Source organism: Danio rerio, chromosome 18 (genome assembly GCF_049306965.1).
Source record: "Danio rerio strain Tuebingen ecotype United States chromosome 18, GRCz12tu, whole genome shotgun sequence".
Lineage (NCBI taxonomy): Eukaryota > Metazoa > Chordata > Actinopteri > Cypriniformes > Danionidae > Danio > Danio rerio.
Window position 1 is genome coordinate 45149141 of NC_133193.1, and position 20860 is coordinate 45170000.

Below are 20860 nucleotides of genomic sequence, written 5' to 3' on the forward strand. Positions count from 1 at the left end.
ACCACATTTACACAGCATTGCAAATTTTTGCAACAACACTGACTAATAATAATAATTATTATTATTAATAATAATAATAATAATAATAATAATAATAATAATAATAATAATAATAATAATTTATTCATTCATTTTCTTTTCGGGTTAGTATCTTTAATAATCCAGGGTCGCCACAGCGTGATGAACCGCCAACTTGTCCAGAACAAGTTTTATGCAGCGGATGTCCTTCCTGCTGCAACCCATCTCTGGGAAACCTCCATAAACACTCATTCACACTCATACACTATGGACAATTTAGCCTACCCAATTCACCTGTACTGCATGTCTTTTTACTGTGGGGGAAACCGGAGGAGGAAACCCACGCAAAAGCAGGAAGAACATGTAAACTCCACACAGAAATGCCAACTGACCCAGCCGAGGCTCGAACCAGCAACTTTCTTGCTGTGAGGCGACATCACTTTCTACTGTGCCACTGTGTCACCCATAATATTATTAATAATTGTAGTAATAATAATATAGTTAGCATATCAATGGGACTTCAACTAACACAGGCCTAAAATGGGTTCAGGCGACCTTCAGACAACCCATCACATTTCCCCCATTTATATTTTAGTACATTTTCACCTGTGCTTTGATTGGCAGATGTGTGACGATGAATAATTACAGAGCAATCGTTTTATTAAAATTCAATCTCTGCCTAAAACCAACAGTCTCGATGAAAGGGAGCCGTCAGCCTCATTTCTTCCCCATTAATTCGTCTCGTGATGTTTGGCTTTCATATTTACGGCATTAAGCGCCCTGATCCTGCAGACACTGATGAAAATTGGCAGGCTGAAACCCACAAAGGCGTAACAAAGTGTATGGAAAAATTCATTAGAAGACTCTACCTAAGCAATGGTACTTCAAGTAGGAGAAAGTCAGAACCCACATTCAACAAGGACACCAAAAAGGACGTACGGTGTGAAGACCGGTGGGTATAAGCAATATGCAAATGAATCATGGTGACGGAAGAAGTAAAAATGAAATGTCCCTTTAGAGCCACCTAAATATATTTCAGGCTACTCAACGCAGATCTCTTGCTATTCCAAAGCAACATCTCTGAAAAAAGGCAGCATGTGTGAAACATTTGTATGCTGTACAAGCAGTGCTGGATAAACACAGAAGAAAACATAATCACGGGCTTGTTTACAATGGACCGATTTTCCGTTTCCCTGACTCTGGGTACTTTGCCGATGTTACCGAAAGGATTGACCGCAGGGTTTTGAGAGTGCCTGCCCATACTTTCGAACTAATGGGATTAATACTTTTTCATTTGGAATACAAAACCCTTGAACATTAGCGGAAATCCATGTTAATTACGAACCTTCATTAACTCCGCACAGCTGTCAATGTCAGATAAATGCAGGGCAGCTTCGATCGCACCCCTGTTCCTCTCATGATTGAGCTGCTCTTCATCTGGAGACGTCTTCCTTGGATACGGCTAATGGCAGAAAATCCGTTTGCTAAAGTCAGGCCGTGTCTAGTCAAAAATGGCTGTGAAATTCATTGTGCTCGTTTCAGAGTGGAAATCCATTTTTAAGTACTCAGTTAAAGTGGGAACGGAATGCCTTTATCATTCAAGAATGGAGTGTGATGTTTGGGCTGGAACACAACAATCTGAAGATGCTGCTATATTATATCAAGGCAAAGCCAAAGTAAAAGTCAAAGTCAAGTCAAGTCAAGTCATGTCGAAGTAAAGTTGAGCTTGTCATTCTGCTACATGTGTGGATACTTTTGAAGATGCTGCTGTATTAAGTCATGGTCAAGGTCAAGGTCAAGGTCAAGGTCAAGGTCAAAGTCAAGTCAAGTCAAGTCAAGTCAAGTCAAGTCAAGTTGAAGTCAAGTCGAGCTTTATTGTCATTCGCTACATGTGTAGACGCATTTGAAGATGCTGCTGTATTAAGTCAAGTCAAGTCAGGTCAGGTCAGGTCAGGTCAGGTCAGGTCAGGTCAGGTCAGGTCAAGTCGAGCTTGTCATTTTGCTACGTGTGTGGTTACATTTGAAGATGCTGCTGTATTAAGCCATGGTCAAGGTCAAGATCAAAGTCAAGTCAAGTCAAGTCAAGTCAAGTCAAGTCAAGTCAAGCTTATTGTCATTCGCTTTGTGTAGACCATCTGAAGATGCTGCTGTATTAAGTCAAGTCAAAGTCATGGTCAAAGTTATGGTCAAAGTCAAGTCAAGTCAAGTCAAGTCAAGCTTTATTGTCTTTCTGCTACATGTGTGGGTACATTTGAAGATGCTGCTGAATTAATTCAAGTCAGTCAAAGTCAAGTCAAGTCAAGTCATGTATGGACCGCTTTGTATGGATTTACAGTTGAATGAAATGCTGAATGAACACAGTGCTACCTACAGTTGAAGGCAAAATTATTCAAACCAGGCTCATTATTGATACATACCCCTATATACATTTCTAGACAGCGCGAAATATGTCCCAGGAGGTACGTTTTTTTTATTTATTTTTTTGTTTTGTTTTCACTTAAATCCTCCAGAGGCTGCTGCTGACTGATTCACTGCCTGATTTATTGACTACCCCAACCCACCCCATTCCCTAAACCCAACCGATAGTGTTTACAAAAGCACCAAATGATACACCCACTACCTTCCCTAAACCCAACCAACAGTGTTTTCAAAAGCAATGCAGAAAAAGAAAAGCCCTCGCGGTTGGCCGTTTCTTTTTCTTTTTTTACCACATTTTGAGATCATACCACATTCTCACCCTGTTATTTACTTGTTTATTTTATTTTTTGTCTTTTTTTTAACCTGCTTTCTGGAACCGTTTTTTACCATACTCAAACCCCATTATCCCGGTCAACTCCTCTCTGCATCTCAAGTTCGCCGACATATACGGCAAACTTTTTTCGCTACGAGCAGAAAACCGTCCACACTAAGGTAAATGATAAGCTCTTCGCACAAAAACAGAAGCTGTCAGCGGTGGCTTACGTAGTATTAATTTTAAAGGCGAAATGCAGCCATACTATACGTAGCTCTGGCTACATAATTTGCACTCTCCATAAATGTTGTACAGGGCACGTTTTCACAATGAGCCTGTGCTGAAATGATTAGCCCTTCTGTGAATTTTTTTCGATAATAATTTTTCTTCTGGAGAAAGTCCCATTTCAGCTTAAATAAAAGTTTTTAATAATAATAATAATAATAATAATAATAATAATAATAATAATAATAATAAACAATTTAAAATCAATATTATTAACACCCTTAAGAGATGTTCTGTTCTTTCGCCAGTGCCATTTTTGTAACCCAGACGCAGCAGTCTGCTTTGTAAAGCCTCTAGTTTTACGTCATCTTCCTGTGCTAGTTTTGTAAGTGATTCAAACAAGTAATGCGATTCTGTCTTGGATCTTTTATGCTAAACTGTAGCTCATGCACCATTTCATTATATGTCTTTTCATAACCTTAGCGGTGCTCATCTGATTATTTTAAATCTGATTACTTGTGAGGCAAGCGTACTGTTTATTCTTAAGGTTAAGGATTTGAAGAGACTCTACACTTCAGCACATACCTCATCCAGCTCTGTTTGTGCTGCAGACGTGAAGGATCCCTCAAACCATTCAGCTTGCTGAGCAGAGATGCGTTATTACTTTTATAAGAGGCCTGACTTATTTCAATCTGGTAGATGAAAAAAAAAATGGGTGGAAAAAACTAATACAATTTGAAGAAGTAGCCAAATCTATATAGTATTTATGGCAAGCACTCAGACTGGCCTAAAGTAGCAGCAGGCTAAAGCTCAAAATGGATTATAAGGGTGTGTTCACACTTGGTTTGGTTTATTTGAAATGAATTCTTTGATTCTCTTGATTGCTCTGCTTGTGCCTCATTCAAATAAGTGTGAACACTGTCATTCCAACGCTAAACAAAACAAGAAGACAAATATGTTGACTATAGTTAGAGTTATTCAACTGAAATGTGAAAGCAACTTGAACCAAATATATAGAGATATTTATTTACTTTTTAAAATAGGTTTGATTATTAAAATAACAGTGTGAACGCTAAGTGAACAGTTTGAACATAGGACTACCAAACGCTTATTTTGCATTTATTTTAAAAACTAAATAAAATAAAATAAAATAAAATAAAATTAAATTGAATTGAATTGAATTGAAGTGAATTAAATTAAATTAAATTAAATTAAATTAAATTAAATTAAATTAAATTAAATTAAATTAAATTAAATTAAATTAAATTAAATTTATATACAGTATCTATATGATTTTTGGTGTTTCAACCATCAAAATGTTGAACTTGGGGGAACTATTTCCTGAGAAACAGGGCGTTAAATTTTGCATTAGTTGAAAATGAAATGAAATGGAATTAATTTACTTTTTTTCATTTATTTTGACCTTGCGGGAATAATTTCCTGAACAACAGGACAACAAAACAACCACATTGACCTGAAGAACCATATATATATATATATATATATATATATATATATATATATATATATATATATATATATATATATATATATATATATATATATATATAATAGCTTATCATTCCAATCCAACAAAAAACAGAACTTTACATTAATACAATAATGATAACACAACAGTAGAATTAGAATATAGCTGGAATCATATCTATATGCTGACTTATGAAAAAAAAAATTTATATATAATAAAGCTATCCAATAACTTACTGCATTTTCCATGAATCATTGTGAAGGGTTCAGACAGTCATTCACAACGGCTACTTTTGGCCTTCATTAGCATAATTGCTTTCCTCAAACGTACCGGATGTACTGTACTCTAAACTAAATTGTTTTTTTGCTCAGACAAAAGCAACTTCTTTATCTCAAGAGAGAAACAATCATGTAGTTACACCAAAATGCAAAACGTATTGATGGATGTAAACACATCATGGGTTCTGAAGATATTTGACCATCATTGCATGTATAATTTCTTAATATATTTACTAGGCTATGCAAACTATAGAACTTAATGTAATAGGAATCATTTACACAGACCACATATTTACATTTAAATGATGTGAAACGTGGTGATAGTGTTGTCACAATGCTGGAATTTTCACCTTCGATACGATACCTTAAAAAATATAGATTTTCGATACAAGAAAATAATTATATATATTTATATATATGTAAATAGAATGTTTGATCTTCTCCAATCTTAAAGCTGACAGAAACATAGACAGCAGAATGGAGCATACACTAACTTACGTACTATTTAGTTACAAGGTTGTGCCAAAACAGTGGCATGACAGAATGGCAAATAAATGCAAGTCCAAAGACATGCGGTACAGGTGAGTTGGGTAGGCTAAATTGTCCATAGTGTATGAGTGTGAATGAGTGTGGTCGCTGTGGCGACCCCAGATTAATAAAGGGACTAAGCCGAAAAGAAAATGAATGAATAAATAATGTAATAAAGACTAAACCAAAATAAAATAAAATAAAATAAAATAAAATAAAATAAAATAAAATAAAATAAAATAAAATAAAATAAGGCGATTCGGTGGTTCAGTAGGTAGTGCTAGGTAGGTCGCTAGTTCGAGCTTCGGCTGGGTCAGTTGGTATTACTGTGTGAGTTTGCAGGTTCTCCTAGCGTTCACATGGGTCCAAAGACATGAGGTAGAGGTGAATTAGGTAGGCTTTATTATCCGTAGAGTTCCGCTGTGGCGACCCCATATTAATAAAGGGACAAAGCTGAAAAGAAAATAATTAAATAAATGAAAATAAATAAATAAATAAAATAAAATGAAATAAAAAATGAATGAATAAATAAAATAAAATAAAAAAATAATAAAATAAAATAAAATAAAATAATAAAATAAAATAGAATAAAATAAAAAATACAAATAAAATAGGCAATTCATACACAATGACAATTAAATGTTTACATAAACAATAAAAAATACAAAGTATGTTAAAATAGGTAAATATGTTAAAAAGAAAAGAAAAACAATCAAACAAAAAAAACTGTGCAATCTTTAAGACATAACAGTGCTCATATAGTAAAGGCACAGCTAAATTATCTAAACTAAACTAAACTAAACTAAACTAAACTAAACTAAACTAAACTAAACTAAACTAAACTAAACTAAACTAAATGTTCAAATTAAATAGCAAAATGCCTTTTTATGTTAGGCATACTGCCTGTTTCAATTCATTAAAATATCATAAAAAAAATCTGCCCTTGCCAAGCCTTCAAACCAAAACACAATAAATTGTCCTTCTCTGACAAATTTGCCACACGATATATCACATCAAAGTCCATTCATCACCTTGTTACCTGAAGAACGGAGCATTCCTGGACCGCTCACTTCTCCCATCTATCAGCAGTCAGTGTGTATAAACAAACATCTATCAAACGGCAGACAACATCATTTCGAATGTGATGTGCACCACTTTATGAATGATTCCAAATCGTGCTGCTGCGGTAAGGCACGCTTCTTTCTTCTGTCTGTACTGTATCTCTCATTGTGGAAGGGCAAATATCATCTGAATGCTGGTTACGCCATTACTCCTGAATTATTGATTTGAGAGAATGGAACTATGGCTTGATAAGCAGCGGGAAGTGAGGAAGGGTGTCAAGGTGAGAGCCGGCTTTTGTGCTGTGTATGGTCATTTTTAGCGAGTGTGTGTGTGGTTGTGCATTACGGCCGGTCGGGGGCCGCTGGGCTGGCAAAGCCATTTTTATTTTTTTGCAGGACAATTTGAAAAGAGCGCAAATCCCACTGGCTATTTCTCAGAATAAATTGCCTGCTTTGCAACAGCACCACTGTCAGCAGAAAAGCCCGTAAATAATTTTGCAACGTCCACTTGCGAACTTGAGTACGGCCTGTGATGAATATGTGGTGAATTTGGGACTCGGGTCTCTCTGTTAGTTAAGGTGTGTTTGAATTTATTTGGATGTGTGTAAGGGCATCGCTTTTATTATCAAGCGAGAGTGTATTTGAACCTTTTTTTCCTCTGTCATCAAATTATTTGCAGCTTCTAGAGAGAGAAAGTAAGGTCATTTTAGCTCAAAGTAATTTATTATATGATAGGGTGATCAAATGGTTGAATGCCAGATGAAAACTGACCCTGGCGGGTGATGAATATCAACATACAAGCCAATTTGGCAGTCTGTAAATAAATTTGTCAGCTTTCACTTGCACACTATGTACGGCCTGTGATAAATATGTAGTGAATTTGGGACTTGGGTCTCACATACCTGTTAATAAAGCTGTGTTTGGAATTATTTGCATGTGTGTAATGCATCATTTTTATTATTTTGTAAGTGTATTTTAACATTTTTTTCCCTGTCATCAGATCTGTTTTAAGTTTTGGTGACCTTGGCCAAGATGAATTTAGTTAGCAGTGGTGCAGTAGGTAGTGCTGTCGTCTCACAGCAAAAAGGTCGCTGGGTTGCTGGTTCGAGCCTCAGCTCAGTTGACGTTTCTGTAGGAAGTTTGCATGTTCTCCCTGCGGTCGCGTGGGTTTCCTCCGGGTGCTCCGGTTTCCCCCACAGTCCAAATACATGTGGTACATGTGAATTAGGTAGGCTAAATTGTCCGTAGTTTATGAGTGTGTGTGTGAATGTGTGAGGATGTTTCCCAGAGATGGGTTGCAGCTGGAAGGGCATCTGCTGTGTAAAAACTTGCTGGATAAGTTGGCGGTTCATTCTGCTGTGGTGACTCTGGATTAATAAAGGGGCTAAGCCGACAAGAAAATTAATGAATGAATGAATTTAGTTATGAAAGGTGAAAAAATAATGTAATATGCGTGTGTCTTGGTCAAGGTAAAATCTCTCATAGGAGAAATATGTTTTAGAAAAAAGGTTCTGCTGTACATAGACACCAACAAAACAATATGTAAAATACATAAACATTAAAATCTAATCCTAAAATACCTCCTAATATAAATATGATTGCATAAAATCAGTATTTTTCTAAATTTTTTTAAATACATTTTCAGATACAACATGTCAATAAACTATGTGAGGAAATGTTTAACTGTGTACACTGTAAAACCCAACAATCAACTTTATCAAATGAAATGAAGGTAGTTAACTCAAAATTGACTGAAAGTTAATTCTACTCATTTGAAAAGACATTTGAACTCAGCATTGAAAGTAATGAGTTAATTAAATACCTCAGTACTTCAACTTAAATGGAGTAAGTTCACAATACTCATATAGATTACTTTTTGAACTCAAACAGTTTCGAGCAATCGGTTTACTCAAACAGTTTGAGTTACCTTAACTTATTGAGTTTTAAAGCACTCAGTTGGTTTGAGATCTCTTCATTTATTGGGTTTTACTGTGCTCAAATTGCTTCGTTTACTTTAATGAAGCAAGTTCACAGTACTCATCAGGATTAGTTTTTGAACTGAAATGGTTTGTTGCAATCGGTTACCTCAAACGGTTTGAGTTACCTTAACTTTTTAGGTTTTACAGTGGAGTTAATTTGACAGGTTATGAATTATTAAATATGATCCATCACACATTAAATCATTACATTCACTGGTTGGCTTATAACGTTGGCTTCAAAAACAAACAAACATTTTATTTAGAGTTTCAAAATAAAAAAAATAAAATAAATACATAAAAACAATAAATAAATAAAATAAAAAAATATATATGTATATGAGCAATATCACATGAGTAGCAGTGCGATATGGCTTTATATCAGCACTGGTGGGAGGCGTGCGTTGGCACGAGGCTGCAGGCCGAGTGCCTTAGTGCCCCCACCAGTGCCGATATACAGCCATATCGCACTGCTACTTGTGTGATATTGCATTTATACAACAGTTTATATATATATATATATATATATATATATATATATATATATATATATATATATATATATATATATATATATATATATATATATATATATATATATATATATATATATAATTCAGGCAATGCACCAGACTTTGTATATTAGATTTTACAGTAAAAGTTTGATTATGTTCCTTGTTTAAAAGCCAAGAATCTGTGCATCACATACAAGAAGAAGGCTTTACAGGGTTAAGATCTTTAGTGTGCTTGCATCTCGTTATGAAATTCAAAGTGATCATGCAAAGGTTAGAAATTAGCGCAAAATTATGCAATGCAAATGTCAGCATTGACTTTGAACATGTGTGTCCTTTAGAAAGAGAAACCAGGGGAAAGTGTAATGGGAATGAAACACTAAAACTGTCTTCAGAGACACACGCTTCAGGTTTCACGGCAGTCTTGGCAGGAGTAAATTAGGACATGTTTGATGCCAGTGGCTCTCGGCATTCAAAATAAGCAAGGTGTGAATTCTTAGGATGACGACAATCAGAGGTGTGTAAAAAAAACTGATTTAAATGGCAAAAACTGGTGGTAATGTTAGGAAGAAAATTACACCTTAATAAATAATAACTAATTATATAATAGAACACTATTTTTGTCTAATGGTAGATGAGATCTAAAACAGGTTTTGCTAAGACTCTTTATAAAGGGGACCTATTTACAATATTAAAATAACTGTCTGATGTCCCTAAAGTGTGTATGTGAAGTTTCAGCTGAAATGACCACATAAATAATGTTTTAGAACTATAGGCTTTAATCCAAATTGTGTTATTTTGGTGAATTTAAATTCGAACTGATTATCCATGGCAATTTAGTTCACCCAATTCACTTATAGAGCATGTTTTTGGACTGTGGGGGAGACCGGAGCACTTGGAGAAAACCCACGCTAACACTCTGAGAACATGCAAACTTCACACAGAAATGACAACTGGCCCAGCCGGGATTAGTACCAGTGACTTTCTTGCAGTGAGGCAACAGTGCTAACCACCGAGCCACCTAGCTGCTCTATAATTTTAACACATTTTATTAAACTATTGATAATAACAAGATTGACATCACTATAGTGATGCTCCTGTGTGCAACTTACTCGATCAAAAGCTTATCCATAACACAAAAGCTAATGCTAATTAATATTAACCAGAACCTTGATTACATTGCAACACAAAGGAGATCTCAAAAAATATGTATAATAAATAAATAAAGCTACATTGCAACTGAAATCTGCAGGAAGGTGGCTCTAGAGGAAAAGGGTTGGCCACCCCTGGTTTAGACCCACTTGACTACATTGTTATGTTTAGGTAAACTGTCCCTTTAAGATACCAAATTGCAGAGGCTTACATAAATGATAACATGGCTGCGTCCAAAATCACAAAGTTCCATAAAATTGGTCACACTTTACAATAAGGTTCATTAGTTAATGTTAATTAATGCAATTACTAACATGAACAAACAATGAACAATACATTTACTACTGTATTTGTTCATGTTGGTTATTGTTAGTTAATGAAAATACAGTAGTTCATTGTTAGTTCATGTTAACTCATGGTGCATTAACTAATGTTAACAAGCATGGACTTGGATGTTAATAATGCATTAGTAAATGTTCAATTATGATTAATAAATGCTGTACATGTGTTGTTCATGATTAGTTCATGTTAGTAAATGCATTAACTATTGAACCTTATTATAAAGTGTTACCATAAAATTAGCTAAAAACAGTATGCGAGAAGTACCCAGATGATCTACTACTTTCAGAGTGATTTTGAAATGTGCATCCAATGAATGCTACGCTTTCCCATGATGCCCTGTAAGATAATTCATGAATGGGAGTATGGCGACGCAACTCATGCAGGTAGGTCACGTGATCATGACAAAATGGCGGATGCAGTACGTCCGAGTTTCATTCATACTGCTCACATTCATACTGTGTACTTTCTAAAGGCTGAGTAGTACATTTAAATTCAAATGCAGCACCTATTTTGTGGTATGCAGTTTCAAACGCAGCCCATGTCTCCAACTAATACATTATTAACCCAGTGTTTGTTTTACTTCCACTTATTTGCAATATTCTACAATCTTCTCTTCAGCTTCTTTCATAAACCATCACAACACAACCAAAGCCACCATGAAAATAATATTAATATTATTAATTCTTTCAGATGAATAGGCAGCACAGCATGTGAGTGTGTGTGTGTGTGGTGGTGTTGGAGAATCTCTTTTATTAAACAGCAGCCCTATCGCCTACAGCGCTCGACGGGGGCCGATAATTTCACATCTGTCACTCATGATGACTGACGCGTCTTCTCCATCAAGAGCTTGTTCATGGTGCTCATTTTCCTCCGTGCTGATATAAGATTATGCATAAATGAATGGCCACAGCGGATGAGCCATCAGCTAACAGGGTCTACAATATTATGGCTCAAATAAGCTATACTTCAATTCTAATGAGGTTACATGTACAAGATTGTAACAGATGAATAAAGCAGTGTGCCGTAGATGACTGACTCTGAGCACTTACATTTAACCCCGCAGTCTGTTCTAACGTATATGTTTTAAAATATGCTTACATTAACATTCTTAAACTATAAAATGGATAAAACGCTGGAATCTTATTAAAGGAGATGTAAAGTGAGCCCATACACTGTGCGGTTCATTTTACATCTATTTGGGTACTTTCACACATAGACTTTTCTTTCGGAACTTGTCACTTTTCCCTAGTTAAGAGTGTAACAATACGCGTATTCAAATTGAACCGTTCAGTATGAGACTTTCTGTTCGGAACGCATTACAAACCAAACAATTCAGACTAATATCTAAAAAGATAAAAGAGAAAGTTTACAAAACATAATGTTTTTAGTGCAACAACGCTCATCATGGCATCCCAAATGGCATGACAGGCAACATGCTGCCTTCCCCAAACACTACCCTGCTGAAAAATCCAGCTTAAACAAGCCTAGGCTGGTTGGTTGGTTTTAGCTGGTTGACCAGCCTGGTTTTAGAGGGGTTTTGGCCATTTCCAGAGTGGTTTCCAGCCATTTCCAGCCTGGTCCAGCTAAAACAAGCTTGACCAGCCTGGTTTAAGCTGGATATAGCTGGTTTTGGCTGGACTCCCAGCTAGGCTGGTCAAGCTGGTTTTAGCTGGTCATCTCCCAGCCTGACCAGCTAAGACCAGGCTGGAAATGGCTGGAAACCAGCCTGGAAGTGGCCAAAACCCCTCTAAAACCAGGCTGGTCAACCAGCTAAAACCAGCCAACCAGCCTAGGCTGGTTTAAGCTGGATTTTTTAGCAGGGTACTCCAGTCAGGCTGCTGCTTTCACTACTGCCACACACTACTCCAGTCAGGCACAACGCTGTACTAGCACACCAACTATATATTGGCTATAACGTTAATGTAATACTCCTATAACCAACAGCGGGTCTGGTGTTTGAGAACACTTTGTTATCAGTACATTTATAGCTGTAGATATGAGACAGGGCCTAAAATTGTGACCGTTTTGTTTGCATATGCGCCCGAAATTTTATCTATGCGATGTCAAAATATGTTCTAACGTGATCTAATCCTTCATTTAATAATCACGATGCTGTCAATCATGCGACTGATGCTGTGTTCACCATCTCTAAAGAACATGCATTTACTAAGATGAAATTAATATTGCAGCTCATGAAAAGACCGTTGCTGCTATTAGGATGACGTATGCAAATAATAAGTTATATGTCAATATCATCTGTGCAATTTCAGACACCACCCATGAGAACACAGCACAGTTATTATTGTTAACTAATAATAGGGCCGGTAAATTAAAATCAGAGAAACTCTCTGGCTTTTTTCTTTTTTTGCTGTATCAAAAACAAACCAAACCGTGACACCACTGTGTCGTATCGAACCGAACCGTGATTTTTGTGAACCGTTACACCTATACTAGTCACCGCAGCTTGTTTCGCATATGTGAATACAGCAATCGCGCTCGGCTTTGCACCAAAAGAATCGGTCTGAGATTGCCTGAAAGAAGTGGTCTCGGCTTGATTTAAATAAACTCTGGAGTGGATTGATTGTAGTGAGAAAGCGATACGATCTGAACCAAGCTATACCACAGTGTATTATGGCTATGTAATACGCTGAAAAAAGTGTTGCATGCAGAACTGTTGCAAACAATTTATTTGTGTTGAATTAAAAAAAAAAAATTAATTTAATAATGTTCAACTTAATTTTTTGTTTAAATTTAGCCCAAATAAATTGTTTACAACCACTTAACATAAAAAAAAAAAGTAAATCCAAGAAATCATCTTTGAAAAATTTATTTATTTTTTTTTTGTCAGTGTAGACATATATGGCTATATGAAGAGAAAATTATGTGTAGGGTGGGATGTCATCCCTATAGGTAAATGTGTGTTTTATGTCGAATACGAAAGTAAAAGCATGTTAACTATTAACGAGAGCTGTTTATGCGCTGGGAAAATTAACTGAACAGCAGTCTTTGTTTATCTGTTATTTTACTCTATAATATAAAAGCTATAATGCATAGATCTAGCCAACTGCTCTGTATGAGAAAAATTTACTTCCAATCGCTGCAAATTAGCCTCAGGCAAAGAAGGGGTTTGAAAACAAATGAATCATTGAACAAATCATATGAGAGCCATTGGGATAATTGAGTAAAAAAAATTGCATGCAGGTCAGCCTGTTTTTGGAGACCCCAAAACTAAAATATACCCCTTTATAATGCATATTAGGGGCTCTTTAAAACACCTAATAATCCCAATATTCCAATGAAACTGATCTTGCTTTCCATATGTTATAGGTTATATTTAACTTAAATATTATTTGACAAAAAAGCTCACTAGAAATCAAATATAGTAAACAAAATGCAGCTAAACCAATTCAAATATTAACATTGGACAAAATAAAGGACAAATTTTGCATTTTTCCTAGGCCTGACATCCCTTTTGGCAACTGCTATATATATAAAATCCAAAAGAATGAACCTGACAATAATAGGAAATCAGCATGACATCAATCACAATGCAACCTTGCATAGCAAACTAGCTTAATAGCTGTGAGAGTGCAAACAAACCTGTCACCGCATCGCACCTTAGCAGAGCTAAACCCAGCATGAGACCGGTAATCATTGGACAAGAACATTGATTAAAGCCCCTGAGCACACAGATTCATGTAAATGTATGCGTGTTTATGGGCATATTTAATTGGAATCAATTAAAAACACAGACCCTTAGGAGTGGACTGCCACTGCTTCATCCCGAATCCTGATAATTATCACAGTTTCATGCAAAACATGTTCGGTCACGAAGCTAAACTGCGCTTCAGCTGGGACTCTCTTACTTACCTTCGGCTGGGTTGAAGTCTTCGGTCGTTTTTCCTCCATGAGATTCTGGGTTTGGGTGAAGCACGAGGACGGCACTCTAGAGACACGTCTTTCCCAACGGTTGCGATGAGACGGACTGGGTTGTTGTTGAACATGGGAGCTGATGCTATAAAAAAAACAACAACAAAAAAAACATATAACATAATTAAAATTGAACTTCGATCACCCAAAAATGGAAAGTTAGTCATTAAACTGCACTTATTATGACACGTTTTTATGTTTCATGTAATATGTAGCTTAAAAGGTCTTAAAAAATAAAAGAGCACACTAACTGGAATCTTTTGTCTCCCTAAATAACTGAAGTTTTAGGATGCACAGATGAACACTGTAGACTTCTTTTGTCTGACGCTAAGTTCACACCACATTCGGTATGTGCTGATAAATTGCACTTTTCGCACATAAATAGATGCGTAAACATTTGGAGTTTACTAACTTCATTCACGCATCAAATTTTCTTCTTTTGAGCATCAAATTCCCATCACAATAAACGCGGATTCACATCATGGGTAGGGCTTTGGTCTGCTCGTTGACTCTAGCTTCATTGCTAAAAGGCTAACTTGGATTTTATTGGGATAGAATTGTTTGTTTGTTTGTTTGTTTGTATACTTTTTTATTCCTCAAGGGGAAATTTTCTGTAGACTTACACAGCACTTCAGCAGGTTTTGCCACAATAACAATTTAAAAGAATAAGTCAACATGCAAAAGAATTACACACACTATTGTTCAGTGTTCAATAGTCTGACTGACACTGGAATAAAAGAGTTCTTAAATCTGTTCCGTTTCCAGCGGAAAGTTCTGTATCTTCTTCCAGAAGGTAAAAGTTCGTAGGATGGGAAGAGTACATGAGATGGGTTACTTAAAATTCTTTTAGCTTCATTCAGAGTGCATTGCTAGTAAAGTGTTTGTATACTAGTAAAATTTTCAGATCCTAGTCTTTTAGCAGTTCTGATAATATTAAAAAATTTTGATTTCAGATTTACAGAAAGATTGCCATACCATGTAGATCGACCATACCTGATAACACTTTCAAACACAGCTTGATAAAATAAGTACATGATTTTCTTATCAACACCATAAAACCTTCGTAGAAAATACAGTCTTTGGTGAAGCTTCTCACAGATCCAGTTTACGTGAGTGACCCATGTTACAGACCGGTCTATGTGAACTTCCAAATACTAGTATGACTGTACCTGAGTGATTTCTTGATTATGTACAAACACTGGTAAATGCTCGACAACACACTTGGGATCAAAGATTATTTCCTTTGTTTTTTTTTTTTTGTTTTTTTTTGTATTTACTTTTAAAAAGTTTTCATCACACCACTTAACAAATGAATAAATTTCAGAAAAGTAGACAGAAACAGGATCTTGTTTGTTCAGCTGTGTTAGCTGTGTGTTAGCTGTGTTTATGTGCTTTATAAAGGGGCAAAACAGTGTAGATTAATTTAGTGTCATGTCTGAATCCACTAGATCTTTTCTGAGGTGCACTCAGTTCATCACCTCCTCCAGAAACTACACCTGGATGATGGAGGCTTGCAGCAGTCCTTCAGAATCCGATTTCCTCCCCGGGACACCAACAACAGGAACTACGTCATAATCATTCCCTACAAAAGCAAGGTCTTGACATGACGCAATTGTCTGCTGAAGTTTAGATGTCTATGCGCATTTTTGCATTGACTTAACATGTAAATCACTGGTGCGTGACGCTTCATCTACATATAGTGTGAACGCAGGATAAAACACTTCTTTAGACATTTCCTGTTTTTAAATTTTTTTTTCAGATAGCGTCACTCCTGTTTTGAATCTGCCGCTATGCGGATACGCAGGCGTTTGTAGCTCCGCCCTCTTTTGAAAAGACCACAATCTAATGTGGATTTGAAGCAACAGTCACCAAAATAGCATATTATTGATTTCTCACTATGGAACCAAGGTAGCAAAGAATTCTGGCCCAGATTTGGGATTTGGCATGAAGCTGGCACAGCAGGCTTTCATCCAACATTGGCATACAGCATGTGGGCCAAGCATGGCTCAGGTTTGGCAGAGGTAGCAATGTCTTTAGGGCAGCAAGACTTGGGCCAGATATAAAATGTAATATTTGGCCCAGATGTTAAAAATGTATATGTGGGCCACGTAAGTTTGGCTTATCTTGACCCACTTTTAAAATACCTTTAAATTATTTTTGAGTAAAAAAAAAATTTTACAAATCGGGCCACTTTGAGAAAAAAGTGTGGCCATAAAACAAATTGCTTCATGGGTTTATTAAACTAATTGCAGTCATGACACGCTAACATATCTGGCCCAATTCAGGCCCAGTTATGACTTATTAACTTGGCTGAGACTTGGCCCAAATATGGTTCATGTTTGGCCCTTGTATGGAAGCTAGACTTGGTCCAATCATGTACCCTAATTCACTGCGGCATGTCGGCCAAGCTAAAGCTGATTGTGTGGGCCAGAGAAATTTTGCTATGTGGGAAGTAAATGAATACAGGTTTTCAGCTGTCTTCAAAACATGTTCTTTAGTGTTCAGCAGAAGAAAGAAACCCATAAAGGTTTAGAACCACTAAGTAAATAAAGTGTAAACAGTATCCCTTTAATAAGAATCAGAAACGTTTAATAAGAATAAGAAACGTTCACTTAATATACTGTGAATGAAAAGTGTAATGATATTTAATTACTTAACTATTACTTAATTTAATTACTACTTTAATTACTTCATTTCCATGTAGTAGACTGTTTTAATAGGCTTAATGATGTAATAAGTATATTTTTATGACTGTGAATCATCATGGTTTCAGCTAAAGAAAGAAAATGCACTAATGAAGCAACAACTTTTAGGTGAACCATTTCTTTAATGTTTTTTAATTAATTCTCACGTGTTACTTATATTATATTTAAGACAAAAAATACCTTAATGAATACAGAACAAAACAAAAAAGCTGAGAAACACTAAACACTTAAGGACAAATTTAATTTGTGAAATGTAAATGCTTGAATAACCGACTCACTCACCAATTTAATTACGCTTGCACTGATCAATTCCTAACTAATGACGTGAATCCTTTTGTAATTAATCACGTGACACCATTTATCTTGACTTTTAGCACATTTCATGGAACTACAGGGATCACTATAGAGGTAAAACATGGATAACGAAAGTGATTTCCTAATGAAATATCAGGTCAGTATTCAGAGACAGGAGGTTTGTGTGTCTCTAAAGGGAGATAAAAATTTCCAGAATGACTGTAATGATGACATTTGTGTCGTTGTGAATGATGGGTTCATAATGAGTAGCTTTATTGTTATGCATGACATTCTATCAGAAGTAAAACAATTCTAAGCCAAACGATATAAAATAATTCAGCCCTCCACAAGGACATTTGAAGATAATTACTGTTAAATGTCTAAGCTGTCTGTGGGGAACTCACAACAAGTTGACGCAAGCAAAGGGTAACTTTTAAAGTCACAAAATCAAATGGTAATTAATACTGATGTTAAAAGCAGCGTTTCTTTTTCTTAAATGCATTTTCCAATATAAACCATATTTCACCAAATGGCTTGAATAACTATTTTTAAAGAATGATTAGGGTGATTTTGTAGGGAAACGAATCTGCATGAATACTAGATTGTTGTACATCAAAGATGGGACAAAAATGTACATTTGCATGCAACAATTGTGTACAGCATGCCATATTATTTACTAATTGTAAGAATAACTTCAAAAGACAATCAACTGTGTAAAGCCAAGGAAAAGCACAAATACAACAGACATGCTAAGTTCTGTGTTTGGGCTGTCGCTCAAGTGTCCATTCTGTTAACGATGCAGAATGGTAAGGCTTAATACAGAGGTCACCAAACTTGTTCCTGCAGGGCAGATGTCCTGCAGGTTTTAGCTCCAACCCTAATCAAACACACCTGAACAAGCTAATTAAGGTCTGCTATGTATACTTGAAACATCCAGGCAGGTGTGTTGAGGCAAGTTGGAGCTAAACCCTGCGGGGACACCGGCCCTCCAGGCCGGAGATTGGTGACCCCTGGCTTAATATAAATGAAATGGATGAGTAAAAAAAAAAAAAAAAAAAAATTATTCCCTCACAGTTGTCATAAAGGGTAATATTAGCTATATGCACCAAAATATTTTTCGCACCAGGCTTTTAACACCTTTTTTTGTGCTTTAAAGTTGGGCATTTTAACATGGGAGTCAATAAAGATTTGCTCCCTTTTGGAGCCAGCCCCCAGTGGTCAGCCGAGGAATTGCAGTTTCAGTTACTATTAGCTTTAAGAGGTTATTGTTTGCATTTGTGCTCCCAAATGTACATGGTATAACATAATATTTGATAATTTTATGAAATAAACCCAAAAGGCATTCAACTATGTAAAGACACACAAAACAAAAGCACAAATATGAAAGATATCCCAAGTTCAGCCTCTGTTATGAGCTGAGGTGACTTGACAACAAACAGCAAATACCAGTCAACATGGCCATGCCTTCAATTACTTAAAATGTTAAGGCTTAATATACATTAAACCGATGCGTTATAAAATAGTTCACCCCCTCACAGTTGTCATGAATTGTAATATTAGCTATATACACCAAAACATTTTTGGCACCAGGTTTTAAACACCATTTTTCCTACTTAAAATTTGATAATTTTAACATGGGAGTCAAAAGGGATGTACTCTTTTTTGGAGCTGGCCCCCACTGGCCAGTTGATGAATTGCAGTTTCAGTCATTATTAGCTTTACGAGGTTATTGCTTGCGTAATACAGCATTTGTACTTCCAATTGTACATATATTATTTGATAATTGAATGAAATTACCCCAAAAGACATTCAACTGTTTAAAGCTGCACTGTTATAGGCTGAGGTGACTTGATGGTAAACAGCAAATACCAGTCAACATGGCCATGCCTTCAATTATTTAAAATGTTAAGGCTTAATATACATTAAACTGATCAGTTATAAAATAATTCACCCCCTCACAGTTGTCATGAAGTGTAATATTAGCTATATACACCAAATTATTTATTTATTTATTATTATTATTATCATTATTATTATTATTTTTCTTTTTTTTTGCACCAGGCTTTTTCCTTCTGTAAATTTTAACATGGAAGTCAATGTGGATTTGTTCCTTTTTGGAGCTAGTCCCAAGTGGCCAGTAAATGAACTGCAGTTTCAGCCACTATTAGCTTCACAAGGTTACCACTTATGTATTATAGCATTATTGGTCATTTTTTGAGGATATGTGTAAATGCAGATCATTTTGTTCATGTTTTGTATAGACATAGGATGTCTCAAAACGCAGTGGATGTAACTTCGGTTTTATGCTAGATCGATGTTGTGTAAATGTTCTCTAAAAGATGGCCATTCCTGTACACTGATGTTTACATCTGAAGAGAGTGCATTAGAGGCCTTAGATTCTCAAGGACATGCACTCAGTGCTTGGGGAGGACACTGTGTGGTGGTTTTTAAGTGAGCAGAGCTAAACACACATGAGCTAAAAGTGATGATGTCTGCAGAGCCGCTGGAGCCTTCTGGGGCCTATAGCTACATGCTGACAGGCCTCAACAGGAGTGTTTAGTCAAAGGTTGCTTGTTTTTTTTTTTTACGGGTGACATTAGAAAAGATGACATTTTAATCTATACAATTGCCAAAGGGCCCCACAAAACACCCCCATCCTCCATGCTGAGAGACTCAAGACCTATGAATGATTTTATTAAGCCTGGAGTTAAGGGCTTTGGTGTGTTTTTGGTAATGAATATGCGCACACTTGCTTTGTGTGTGACACAACATTTCCAGGAATCTTAGTGTATGATTTTTAAGTGGGAGTTTTTGAATACTAAGAGGTCTTTGGGATGCGATGACTCCCTGCTGGTTCACTCAGGGACGCCCACTTCACTGGCCTGGAGGGCATAAGCAGCATGGCAGTGGCTGGATGCGGATGTGCCAGCACTGGAGCCAGCCTGCAGCCATGGCTCATCTGAAAGAAGGCTGCTGTTAGCCGTGTAAGATGTCACTGCAATATGTGCTCACGCTTATAACAGAGAATAGACTAAGTCACGCTCGACAGCTCTCCCCATAGGCACTAGCAACTGGAGCATTTGTCACAAATACATCCAAAGGATAGATAAATATATAAATAAATTCCTTCTGACTGTCACTCCAGAGAACTAAACAAGCATTTTTTTTTTGCAGCTGGAGGGAAAAGGAAAAGTGAACAGAAACAATTCTGTGAATCACAGTCTCTTGGAAAATTGGATAAGCATTAAATATTGTTCATATTCTTTCCGCATTTGCATGTGGCAATGAGACCATAGAGACATGAATCACAATTTACTGCTACAGAATGTTTGTGTACATAATAACTATACTTTTAGACCACAATATTTCATTAGTATGTTGTAGGGCCTTCTTTTGCTGCCGATTCTGTATCAATTAATCTTAGGAATAGCAGATGCAAGTCCTGTACAGTGTCCAGAGGGATTCTGAGCCGTTCTTCTAGCAAAATAGTGACTAGGTCACTATATGATGCTGGTGGAGGAAAATGTTTCCTGACTCGCTCCTCTAAAACACCCAAAATGGCTCAATAATATTTAGATCTGGTGACTGTGCAGGCCATGGGAGAATCCAACTTCACATT

The 20860-nt window shown here is 36.2% G+C and overlaps 1 protein-coding gene across 12 annotated transcripts in view; it reads right to left on the minus strand.

Moving 5' to 3' along the window:
* cntn5 (contactin 5) overlaps positions 1-20860 on the minus strand; it is a 444462-nt gene that overhangs the window by 73839 nt on the left and 349763 nt on the right. For all 12 annotated transcript variants that reach the window (XR_012393602.1, XM_073928913.1, XM_073928910.1 and 9 more), the window contains 1 exon segment: positions 14183-14327. Coding sequence is in view for 11 of the 12 variants with exons in the window: in XM_073928913.1 (XP_073785014.1) it covers positions 14183-14327 (145 nt within the window). In the remaining variant the exon portion in view is untranslated.